Source organism: Muntiacus reevesi, chromosome 3 (genome assembly GCF_963930625.1).
Source record: "Muntiacus reevesi chromosome 3, mMunRee1.1, whole genome shotgun sequence".
Lineage (NCBI taxonomy): Eukaryota > Metazoa > Chordata > Mammalia > Artiodactyla > Cervidae > Muntiacus > Muntiacus reevesi.
In genome coordinates this window covers 155,730,032-155,743,434 of record NC_089251.1, presented here as the reverse complement: position 1 = coordinate 155,743,434, position 13,403 = coordinate 155,730,032, and the positions used below count along the sequence as shown (strand labels likewise).

The 13,403-nt window shown below is 38.9% G+C and overlaps 1 protein-coding gene across 3 annotated transcripts in view; it reads left to right on the top strand.

Annotated features, from left to right (window-relative positions):
• Positions 1-909: 909 nt before the first annotated feature.
• Positions 910-13,403, top strand: part of GLS (glutaminase) — an 86,781-nt gene continuing 74,287 nt past the window's right edge. For all 3 annotated transcript variants that reach the window (XM_065930938.1, XM_065930939.1, XM_065930940.1), the window contains exon 1: positions 910-1,550. In XM_065930938.1, the coding sequence (XP_065787010.1) occupies positions 1,135-1,550 (416 nt within the window). In that variant the 5' untranslated portion in view covers positions 910-1,134. The remainder of the gene's footprint in view (positions 1,551-13,403) is intronic.

The following is a 13,403-nucleotide window of genomic DNA, read 5'->3' as shown; positions in this document are numbered from 1 at the left end:
ATGAGGAAGCTTTAAAATACAGAAGCACCTACAATTTTGCTCTCAAGCAAACTAGTACTAGGGGAATCGTTGTTGTTCAAAAGCAGTTTTGAGATATCACTGCACATTTTTAAAAGCAATTTTTAAAAAAGGAAAGTTGTCACGTTTTGGAGTTTCCCCTTCTCTCTTTGCCCTCCCCCGAACTCCAATCCTCCAAATGGCAAAGCCGCATAGCCGAAAGGATTTTGCTCATTTTTTCCAAAACACTTCACATCTGGGCAGTCGCCAACCATGGAAAGTTTCAAGTAAACGTAACATTTGGGAGAAGGACAAGCTCGTCTGGGGCTGTCCTTGCGGGTCCGCGGCCCTCAGAGGCGTCGCCACACGCCCTTACCGGATAGCCGGGGGCCAGCGGCAAGTTTGGACAGCCGAGCTCCGACGGCCAGGCCAGACTCCAGCCACGACCAAGCCCACTGATGGTCGGCCCCTGGGCAACAGAGGCTCTTGCTCATCAGTTGCCCAAATAGTTCGAGGTCGCAGAGTCCAGGAGCCCATCCGTTTTGAAAAGGACGAGACCACTGACCCCCCCAGTTTCTAACTGTGGCAGCCTCGATCCTGACGAAGCCGGAAAGAAGGGGCTACTCTGGAGACCCGCTTGGCTCTCCAGCCTCACACGTCAGTTTGATTCCACGCCCCGCCCCTCCCCCCTCCACTCCTCCTTCCCCTACCCCCTCCCCCCCTCCCCTGCCGCCAGTCAGCCGCCCGACACTCCGCGCATCAGGCGCAGAGAGAAATTTGACTGCACCAGTCACCAATCATAAGCGAGGTCGAGGATCTGAGCCAATTGGAGCTGGCGGAGGGGGCAGGCCGTCGGCGTCCTCCCGCCTCCGGACGGGTGCGCGCGGAATGTCTCGGGCCCGCCCCTGCGCCTCAGCCTCAGTGCGGAGCCCTACGCGGTGAGAGGAGAAGCGGCAGCGGGCAGTCTGAGGAGAAGCGGCGGCAGCGGCGGCGGCGGCTAGAACCACACCCACGTCTCTGCCCCTGTACTCTTTTGCCCTCTGGCCGTCCTGCCGGAGACCGCATTCTCGGAAAAGAGCGGCCGCCCACGTCCGGAGCATCCTCCCCTGTTCAGCGGGCGCTGACGGACCCAGCGGTATGATGCGACTCCGAGGCTCGGCGATGCTGCGGGACCTGCTCTTGCTCCCGCCCGCTCCCGCCTGCGCGGTTCTGAGGCGGGCGCAGCCCCTCGCCACCCTGTGCCGGCGACCCTTGGGCGGGGGACGAACGGGCCAGGTGACCGCCGCGCGGCTCTACCCGTGGTGGGGCGGGGGCGGCCGGTCGGCGGGGCCCCTCTTGAGGGGCCTGTCCAGCTCGCCCTCGGAGATCCTACAGGAGCTGGGCAAGGGGGGCACGCAGCAGCAGCAGCAGCAGCAGCCGCCGCCGCCGCCGCCGCCGCAGCCTGGGGCGTCGCCGCCCGCAGTCCCGCAGGCTCCCGGCCCCAAGGACAGCCCGGGGGAGACGGACGCGTTCTCCAACAACGAGGGCAAGGAGCTGGTGCCTTCAGGCGAAAAGTGAGTGTCTACGCGAGGCGCAGGAGGTTTCGTCCCGCCTGGGTCCCGGGTCCGGGAGGGGCCTTCGGTGGGGAGGGATGGGAGCGGAGGTTCGAGAAAGAGAAAGAAAGAGATGCCGGGCGGCCTGCGCCTTCTGCACCATGTGATTAGGCCCGGCCCCGCCCGCGCCCCTCTCTGGGCCCTTACTTCCCTTCCCCGCCGCCGGGTGGAGCTGCCAAGGGTCCGGAGGGCCCCTCTGGTGCACCCCCCCTCCCCCGACGCCCGGGCTGGAGCTGTGGCTGCGTGTCTGGCCCACGCCGCGTGCTCAGCGCCCCGGCTCAGGGCTGCAGTTCCTGGCCGCCCGCCCAGCCCTTGGCGGTGATGCCACACGAACATCACCGAGTGACATTTAGGAGTCGCGATGGGCAAAGCCTGTGCCTTTCTGACTCCTTGCTTCTCTGGGTCCGAGTTTCCTCTATGCGTACCCCTTTCTTCGATCTCTGCCATCATCTCTTGAGAAGCCTGGAGTAGCAGAATATTCCTCACATTTCTGAAGTGGCTTCTTAAGGCTTGTGTAGAGCCATCTGGGGCACCGGAAATAACGTTTCCGCAATGAGATTAGGAGGAAAAGAGTCATGTGGCCGAGAAGACGGGGCACGTAGTGCAGACCACCTGTTTGCACTGGGGACCAACCAGCTTTGGCCCGTCTGACATCTTCCATGAGATGGGCGAATTTTTGAAAATACATGTGAAAATAGCCAGGATTGAATGTGACGGGTAAAGTGCTAACTCTGAAAAAAATGAATTAAGTAGCTTTTGTGGTTTAAATGAATTGTGGTAGGGTGATAACTCACCTATTGTGCACAGCAATTTAATCTTAAAACAAAATTGGGTTTTTTTTCCTACACAGTACGTGAGGCAGTTTCCTGGATATTTTGTCTTGAGTTAAAATAAATGGACACAAAAGCTTTTTTTCCCCCGCTGTAGGTAAATATCTACTTGTCTGTTTTCTTTATATCTTACTATTTTTCTGACTTTGCACTGACCGTATGTGATCTGTTTTTTGCTCCTCTTCTACTTATATTGCTATCTTAAGTCAAACTGAAAGTGGGATTCTTATACTTTTCAATCTCAGACCTGGCTTAATGTTTTCTGTGATTGAAATTGGCACCATCCTAAAACATTCCGAGCTAAAATTGTTCTCCCAGACTGAAAAATGTTACTTTAAAAAAATCGGTTGGTGATGGGCAACATTTGTGATCTTCTGTGATAATGCTTTTGTGCCCTTATGATTATGGGCAGGTCATTGAACATCCTCAGTTGGATGACCCAAATGTGGTCACGTTGTGAAAAGCTAAACTTTTGTCAAATCTCTGCATCTTTAATGTTTTTTAGAGACTAGAATTGTGTATGTTTATGTGGTACTCAACTTTACTTATCTGAATTACCAGGCATGTAACTAGTTTAAGTACAGGTGTCCAGAGTTACAGAATTGAAAGAAGAATGTGATTACTAGCATTTAAAAGTTGTCCTTAACGGTTGTTTGATGGGAACGGCTTTCTCTAGAAAATGTCTTCCATTCTGTCTCTTGAATGACTCTAGTATCCCTCTTTTTTTTCCCCTTATTGTGAGAAAATTGAGCTTTTGTGATTTACATGTTTTCCAGAAGCTTATACCGCCATTGCCTTTGAAATAAATCATTTCTTAGCAGTAACTTTGGAATACTTACTTTGTCTAATGCTTATTGACAATTCTACATAAAAATGTCCCTTCCTGTTCCTCCTAGCCCCCAGAGAAAACCAGTCTATGGAGGGACTCCTTCAAGAATATTTGTTCAGATATCCTGGGAGTTTGAATGGCCAATAAGATAACCTTGTTTACCGTTGTTCAAGAGTCTGTTTTTGACACCAAAGTTTGGAGTAATAGCTAGATGAGTTTAGGAGCAGTCCAAGTATATGATAAACCTGAGAGCTTTCAATCAAGGATTTCAAGAGTGAACCCCAGCTATCTCCAGTTTACATATAAAGCGAAGAGTACTGGTCTCGGTGATTGTGAAAAAAAAATTTAATCTGTTTAAAGATTCTATTTCTTGAGTGATCTGGTTTTGAAATGTAGCTTCCTTCCCTTGACTTCATCCATTTTGCCTTTATGTGGTAAAACATTTCTCTTATTCTCGGAGGTAAGGTTCCAGTTGATCCTGTTATCCTTTCTTACACTCAACTTCCAAAGTATAGGTCATTCCTCAGTTAGCAAGTCACCTGGGATGCCAGTACTCACTCGGGATTCTGCCAGTTTCTGTAGAGGATTATTAAAAGAAATACCCATGTGAAAAATAAAATGAGTTTAACGTTTGTTACGTATAACTCTTCATTTTTAAAATTACATCATTTATTGTAAAACCTTACAAGGACATCAGCATTTGGATTTTAGGCTCAAATGAAAATTTTTTGTTTGGTTTCTGGAAAAAATTTATGTGAAACTGTGTGATATTCACTGTTTACCCTTTTGCCTTGCTTACCAGTAAGCTCAGAGTGAATTTAATTCTTAACCATAGTAATTTTATTAGTTCACGTGGCTGGGATGTTTGCTTTTCCTCCTTTCCTTGGTCTTATATTTTATTATCCATGCAATATTATATTCTGGAAGGAGGTAAAATGTGAGTTATCTCTTTTCATATTCAAACTCTGAACCATTGTCATCCAAGGCTATGCTCTGTCAACAACTTCATTTCTGGTTTAGGTTACTGATCAAGGTTAAGATTTCCTACTGTCCTAAGTATGTTACAGGAAAATGTAATGATTTCTGCTCAGTTTTCCCCCTCAGTGCTTTTATTTAATTTTGTTAGTAGTATTCCATCATTTTGGAAACTGTGTAACACAACTCTTGACTTTTTAAATTGTTCTCTTTTTCTGTGTCTGTCTTGGGGTTTGCTCACTGGGTATAAATCCTGAGGCTGTGAGGCCTCTGCTTTTCCCCCACTTGTCTGCCTTCTCAGCAGCATATCCTCTAATCTTTGTGTAGGTAATAGTTCATTTTTCATCCAAGCTGTGTTCTTATATTTATCTCCACATACCTAATGACTTCAGGGCTTCCCAGTGGTAAAGAATCCACCTGCCAAGTAGGAGTCGCAGGTTTGATCCCTGGGTAAGGAAGAGCCCCTGGAGAAGAAAGTGGCAACCCACTCCAGTATTCTTGCCTCAGAAACCCCATAGGCAGAGGATCCTGGAGGGCTATAGTTCATGGGATCACAAAGAGTCATACACAACTTTGCGACTAAATAACAGTCTCATGACTTCAGGTTTAAAATCTTCACCATATGTCTGTTCTTTTGTCTCATTTCAACCTATTTTGCATGTTGTTTCAAGATTAATTACAGAGTTATAATTTCAAAATACCACTCCCTCCAGAAAACCGGTAATGGATTGGGATGCATGTTATATCAAACAATGCTGTGTAGCATTTGAAATTTTTGATTAACTTCTATTTTATGCCAATGCTTGCCCAACATGAACATTTTTATCATACTGTCTTCTCTCTCAAGAATGCCATACTTCACTTCTGCAAAATGTAGATGTGCATATTCTGTCTTAGTGAAGGATCTCTGGGAAGGGTTAACAGGTGGAGAAGAGGGAACATTTTTTTAAGTTACTTTTTGTTTGGGCATTTTATTATTTAATTAGAAAAAGAGAAGGATGATTCTGGGAAAGCATCTGTAGGTGTATGCCCTTTAGAAAATAGATAATGTATACAGGATACAGTATCAAAAGTATTTCATTAAAACAAGATCATTTTCCCCCTATCAGATTGGCAGATGTTAAATTAAGTGATGGAAAGGGTGTGGGAAATAGGAACTCTTTACATTGCTGGTGGAAGTAAAAATTCAGCTATCTTGGAGGGCAGTTTGGTAGTAATCTGTTAAAAGCTGCACATGATGCAGTAATGCTGCTTGCTCAACTATATAATTAAAAATATATTAAAAGTGAAAGTGCAAACAGATGATTTCAGTTAGCTTCAAATACTATGTTTTTGGTTTTGTAGTTCATATTTATTCTTAATAAATGGTAGTTAGCAGGAAAAGAATCATTACCTCATAGTTTGTGCGAATTGAATTTCAAAGTAAGATTAAGTACTTAAGTGTTTCAGCAACGTTGAGTTAGGTCTACTATATAGAATAGCACTGATAATGAAGTTGAAGCAATATTGGCATCCTATCCAGGTAATACATTGTTAAATAGAAAGAATCTCTGTTTAAATAGGGGGCAAATTCTGTTATGATCCTTTAATCATTTGCTTTTAATTTGCAAAAGTGAACATATTTACAGTTCATTTAAACTGAAATCAAGGTTGAAAATATATTTAGTTCAATCCCTGGGTCGGGAAGATCCCCTGGGGAAGGGTTTGCAACCCACTCCAGTGTTCTTGCCTGGGAAATCCCATGGACAGAGGAGCCTGGCAGACTACAGTCCATGGGGTCACCAAGAGCTGGACACGACTGAGCTACTAATAATTTACAATACAAACTTATAAACCCTCCTTCATAAAGAAAAAATATTTAATTTTGGATGTGGAACTTTGCAGTGAACCCTTCAGTCATTTTATTTGTGATTTGCTCAATATTTTTTCTAGATTACAGTTGTCAGTGGGTTTTAGTTTTGTTTGAATGCCCAACCATAACGTACATCTTAAAATTTTTTGTGGCCTAATGTTTATTTTAAACCACATGCATCTATTAGCCTTTGATAATACCTGAACATAATCTGTAATAAACTACATGCTCTTAGATGTCATTCACTGAAGGAGCATGAATTAGTTCCTGAAGTTTACTCTGCTTGAGTTTAGCTTCTTGTTTTTAGGCTTTATATTTTTTACAAAGAAGTCTGCCTACCTAAAAATCAACTAACTTAGGGAGTTAGTCTTTTTGGTGAAGACTTGTATGTAGAGAAAAGTGGTGGTGGTAGGGAGTAGACACAGTTTTAGTCTGAAAAAGATCAGGGTCACCTTGAAGAGAAATTTGTTGAAGATTTATGTGGGTTTCTTCAGGTTTTAAAAAATCAGTAAAAAACTGCACTACTTCCTTCTTGTGATTTTTGAAGTGAAGAAAAATTATGACTGTAGAAACCGAAAGTCTGCCTGTAGGATTTGCATTCTTTCAACACCTCAGTCTTCAAATTCTTTATAAACCAAGGAGTTGCCTGTGTGTGCCATTTCCCTGTTAAGTCATTTGATACTAAGAGGAATGTTTAAAACTAAATGAAGTAACTAATTTTATTTATTTATTTATTTATTTTTTTTTTTTTCTCTAATTTTATAAATAAATATCTAACTGTAGATTTCTCTAAGTAAGGTTAAATAGGTTTCAGGTAGAGATGCTGTTGCTATGATTTTATCCTGGAATCTATTCAGGGATAAATTACTTTGGTTGTGAAATGCAGGTGTATAGGACCGAGAACTTCCCTTGGTGATTTTTAAATTTCAGAAAAATTTGATAATTGTACCTTTTTAGGAGTCCAGGTTAACAAAACTGAGGTGTAGATAGATTTTTCGCTAATATTTTTGGCACAATGTTATGGTTGTTAGAGAAAACTGGGGGAAAATTTGTGTTCCATAGAAGTGGAATGGTTAAGTAAATTATGGCACATCCACATGAGAGTTTATTATTCAGTCATTTAAAGTGAATACAGATACTTCTTAGGGATACAGGAAAATATAATGTTATGTTATAATACAAAATTTTCTATGCAGTTTGATGTCAAGTCATCTCAAGCTTTTAAAAAATGCTTAGAAGGGAGGTGGGAGGGGGGATCGGGATGGGGAATACGTGTAACTCTATGGCTGATTCGTGACAATGTATGACAAAACCCACTGAAATATTGTGAAGTAATTGGCCTCCAACTAATAAAATTTAAAAAAATAAATAAATAAATAAAAAATGCTTAGAAAAAGTAGTAGAAATAAGCCAAAACGATGTTAGCAGTTGTGGTTTGTGAGAACAGATGTTGTTTTTCCTGCCTGCATATAGTTACTTTTAAGATTTCTCATGATAACTTCTAATCAGAGAAAACACATTTTAAATTTGTGAATCTCTACCCTGCTGACCTGGTTTGCTATCCTGATATCCTTTTTCTATTATGCATAACAGTATTATCGCGTTGAAAAAAGTTCTGAAGAAGATTGTGAATGGGTTTGTAAAGCTCCTATTGCCAGCATTATTCAGTTGTATTCTCTCTTATCCACAAACATCAAAGTTTTAAATTTCTTAACTGTTTTTGGTGTAAGTCTCTTTATAAAATGTTGCCTGTTTTTCTGCCATATTAAAATATTGTAATGAGGAGAGTTTAACATTTCTTAGGTTTACTATAAGGGGGTATTACTATACCGTGCTAAAATACAGTGATGCTCCAAGGCAAGCGTGGCAAACTTTTTCTCTCAAGGGTCAAATAGTGCATATTTTTGGCTTCACAAGTTACCTGGTCTATTAAAGGTATTCAAAGCATCTTTTGTAGCAAAGAAGGCATAAACAGTAGATAAATGAGTAGGCTTGGCTTTCTTGCAGTAAAACTTTATTTTAAAAAACTGGTGGCCCTTGTGGTAGTTTGCTGTTAGTAGCCCTTGCACTGAACTGTATTTATTTGTGTAAGGTTTTCTCTAATACCCTGGTTCTGGTTAGAATGGTTTGTTCTGTGGATTATTGTATCAGTTGCTACATTTTGTTCTTGACCTCAGTGTCTCCAGTTCCGCTATTTTCCCTCTTTCTCACCTTCTGTACCCAATTCCCCTTATCTTTAAAAAAAAAAAATGGGGTAAAAGTCATGTAACATAAAATGTACTGTTTTGACTGTTTCTAAATGTACAGTTTCATGGCATTAGGTACTCCCATTACTTTTTTAAAGAACCCAGATAATTAAGCTTTATATGTAAAATATATATCTAAATCCTTTATGTCTACATTATATAGTCCTGAGTGAGTAAAAGTTTATGATTTTTAGTATAGGAACTTAGGAGGAAATTTATAGGAATATAATTTATAGGAATTTTGAGTAGCTCAAAAACTGAGAATTAAAGTTGGAAGTGGTTTTAAAAACATCTGTTTCCACCTCATTTTACATAGGTTATAAACTGTCTACAGTTATTAAATGACCCAACCAAGGTCACACAGTGTTAGGACTGACTTTGTTTTTTCTTCCAGTATTAGATTAATATAATGCTTTATAAGTTTTTAGGTTTATTATTGAAAGAGACCTTAAAAACCCATCTCCCCAGCTGACGTTTTTTCCCTTTTGTTATACTTGCTATAGGTTGTTATCCATCTCTGTTTGAATACTAATTGATAAGAGAATTTATTACCTTTGAAGGCAGCTCATACCATTTTCAGAGTTTTGTTTTTCCTTATGTGTGACTGAAATCTGCCTTTTGTTAACTTTCACCTATATATTTTAGTTATTTTGAAGAAGTCATCTCTCGTGTGGTATTAAAGTAATTTCAGTGATAGAATTCACATATCTGTATTTTTACAACTGGAATGACTTGTTAACAGATACTTGACTAAAGGAGTACATGGTTGGAAGGACAAACAGAGTTGGACATCTGGGACTTGATCTGCCCAGGTCCTCACTCTCACATTGAAGTCAAGCAGATGTACCCTTGGGTTAGACTCATGAAGCTGTATGTATGGACATTTTGTCATCAGCTGATATAGACAGCCTGGCCACTTCTCACATAAAGGTTGCTTTTGTGTTTCTTACTTTGACTTGCCTTTTGATAAATTTAAAGAAAGTCCAGCTAAAACAGCTGCCTTATCTCATCCTTGCTTTGTATTTTACAATATGCAGTTTTAACAAGGCAGAATAACAATTTAGTCATCTAACATAAGTAGTTTCCCTGTTAGCAGTTTGGTTAGAAATTCTTCAATATATAAGGAGTCTCACCTTTCTTTATTTTGAATAAACTCCAGGTATTCCCCCTAAAATGGAGTGCAACAGCTCCGCACAGTTGGTGTGGCATAGCAAAAAGAATCTGGGATTAGGAACCAAGTACTGACTTTCTAGGACTAAATCTGGTCCAGCCACTTGAGTTGTGTGACATTGGCCATATTACTTGGCTTTTATCTGTAATTTGAGGACAGTTTACCCACTTTGCTTTATCTCTTGGAGTTTTAAGATGAAACAATAGAAAGTTCTTTTAAAGTAAAGCTTTAAAAAATGTAAAATTTTGTTTTTGAATTCTCTAATACTTAGCCTTGGGGGAAAATGATTTAGAGGTATCACCTTGTCAGATTTATAATGGTATATGATCAGCCACTATGAATGCAGCTTTCAACCTCACAGGTTCAGTCTGCCAATTTACTGGTGTTATGGACACTTTCTGTCAATCAGATCACTCTAAAATCAAAATGATAAACTGATTTAAAAACAGCTCCAAGTATTTTTTTCAGATCATTGTTTTAAAATGAAGATACAAATAAAAACACCAAAACATTCTTTTGTATTCTATTAGTGGGCATCTTTTTTTTTTTTAAACTTAGTTGAAGAAGCTTTTGCTTTTCTAATAGGTTTACTATACTATATTATACATTTGAGTTATATGGAGTTGACAAAGAAGATAGTACCCCAGCCTTTATAGTTTGGAAAGGTCAAGTAATATGAAACATTATTTAACAAAATAAGACAAAGTAAGTTGTTTTCCATTTTTTCCCCCTCTCCTCATTTTGCAGTTCATTTTCCTTCCTTCATTTGATAATAGAGTTTTTTACTTAGAAACTTTTGATAGCATAGATAGTACATAGCCAATTTATAAACCAAATATCAGACTTAGGAGTTTTAACTGTCCTTTTGTATTGGGAAACTGGTTGATCAGTAGTCAGAGACGGTGTCTTTTCATGTTTGTAGAATTGGTAAATTTGTAAATTTTTTGGTAGTCTCCTCATTTATTGGTTGATTTACATAGAACTCTCTCAACACTGAAAATTGGGTATTTTAACAGCTCATGGGTAGAAACAGGCACCCTAATTCATATATCCTATGCTCTGGCTATTTGCTGTTCTTTGTAAAGACCCAGTGAATGTTTACTTTGATTGCTGTGGTCATTCTGTTTCCTTTGCTGAAAGTCCTCTTCTTTTGCCATATTTCCAGCTCCTACCCATCTTTTAAGTCTAGCTCAAATTCCATCCTCCCTTGAAACTACCTTGTTAGTTCAGAATGAGTAATTTTCCAATGATTGGGTCCCATTGTTGATTTCTTGTAATTCCTTATTATGTATGTCTTCTCATTCCTTTTTAGATTGAAAGCAGGAACTAGTATAATGCTGTACATGTTATAGATGCCAGTTAAATACATGGGGTTTTTCTTTTTTTTTTTTTTTAAAGAGATCGTTTCTGTGTTTTAGGCAGATATTTTGAGAGGGTAAAGTAGGAGAAGGAAGAGGTAAAAGAAGGAACAAAATGATGGTGAAAAGATCTTAAAGGCAAAAATTAAAAAGGAAATGAGGGAGAATAAAAGAGAAGAATTTAAAAAGTATAAAACAAGGACTTTTCTTTGAATTTGCACATCTTCTATGTATACCCATTTTAGTTGCTGAGTATTGTAACTATTTCATGTTCTTCCCCCCTACAGAATCTGAGGGCTTATCACCAATTTTTGGTACTACAATGTGAAAACCTGTTATAATCTATTTCTTTGTCATTAAAACTTAAACACTTCTTTAAAATATCCTAGTTACTATATATTCCAAAAACTACGGTTTTTAGCTTTTGACTTTTAATGGTGAAGTATAATATATTTAAGCAGTGCCACACAGTGGTATTAAATTTGGGGAAAGAAAGTGTTAGTTTCTCAGTTGTGTCTGACACTGCGACCCCATGGACTGTAGCTCACCAGGCTTCTCTGTCTGTGGAATTCTTCACACAGGAATACTGGGGTGGATAGCCATTCCCTTCTCCAAGGGATCTTCCCGACCCAGGGATCGAACCTGGCTCTCCTGCATTGCAGGAAGGTTCTTTACCATCTGAGCCACCAGGGAAGCCTGGGGGAAGAAGTGGGGGAGGGAGGTAATAATATCAGGAAAGGTCTTTGGGGTAATTTCTGTGTGGCTGAAAGTTTGGGGAGAACCTTTGCATTTGTTCCCTAGACTATTGAAGTGAATTCATTTTCAGATCAGAGTCTGAACTTTTAAATGCTCAGATTGGTAGTACTTTTTTTTTTAATCAATTTTGAACATTTTTTTATACATTTATGTTTATTATTTATTTATTTATTTTGTGAGCATGGTATTTTAGGGATGACTTAAATATCTCTCCAATGGATAAAAATTAGTCTCTTGTCCAAAAGTAAGTAAGTATTTAGCCTTTTATGTTAGCTGTGGCAATAAACATGGTCATTTTCAATTCTTTGCCCTATCTACCATAAGCTGAAGAACTGTATATTTTGTTACTTACATAGCTTTTAGGCAAAGCAAATACCATTTACTGGTGTGATAAATATGTGGAAAGCTTATTCTGCAGTTTTTTAAAGTGATAAACTACCACTATCTGAAGTTTATTTAACAAGCCATTTTCTGTAAATAATTAGTATGCTATTTTCCACCGATTGTTTTTGACAGCTGGCTCAATTTTTCTTTAAATATTAAGTCATCAGTACTATTGAATGCTGCTTAATGGTTTTAGATCAGGGTATGATCTAGAAAAATCGTACCTTATAAAAGTAATTACTAGCTAGTAAATTTGAGAGCCAGTAAAACTGTAGAGGCATATATTTTGGACTCTGAATTCAGAGGAACAAGGTTTCTAAATATATCTCTACCACTGTGCAGTTTTGGAAAGTTTGTTGACCTTTCTGAGCCTCTGAGAAATGGGGATAGAGTCAGTCTTTTTTGTTTTTTTTGTCAAACAGTAAATATATTGAGCATCCACTGTGTACCAGGAATCATAATTTATTTTGGATAATAGTACTTTTTGTCATAATAGAAGGGATTAAATTAGAATGCATGTAAAATAACTAATAAGAATACTTAACAGAAGTGATCCATAATTTTTAACTCTTATAATTAAAATATCCCAAATATATTTTTAAAATTTCTCTAAGAGCCAAAATTGTTTTAAGGAGTAATTATATATCCTGGATGTATCTTTAAATTACAATAATCCTATGTGTTACTTTTTTTTAAAACATGAAATTCTTGTACTTTAGGGTTGACTTTAAAAACAAGAAGCTGGTATGATAGCTTTGAAAACAAGTGTAAGTGACATTAATGCCAACATTAGTGTTTCTTTGAGAAATTTTATATGTGCATGTGTAAATGTACATGCTCTGTGAGCTGACACTGTATTCTCGTCTTTTAAAATAGAAATATATGGACCACTCTTTAGTTTTCTCTTTCTTGAAATAAAGGTAAAGCCCTTTCCAGACATCTTGTATACACATATGTACAAATACATACATGTATTTGTACCTTTGATTTTAATAAATAGTGATGGGTGGGGAAGGGATTGGTCTACCCTTGATCTATATATAATTCTTTTATAACATCACTATAATACATATGACAGTCATGAATGTTCAGAATATTGAACTGTGTTCATTTCAGTTTCAGAACCCTGCAAAAGAAAGTATTTATAGGTTCATTATAGTTTATCTGAAAACTTTGCAATGAGTAGGAATAAAATTTTTCTCGATTAAAAATTTGGTTAATCGAGAAAAAATTTTTCTTATACCAACTTATTAGTTAATTAAGATTTTAATATTTTTTTATGGTAACATTTTTATCCTAACAGTCTTTGTGATATGTGGCATTTGATGTGTATGTGTAAGCCTAGGTCACTTTAGAAATAGTCACTACAACTACTGACGATTGAGTACTTTCTGCCAGGCAGGGCACTGAGGG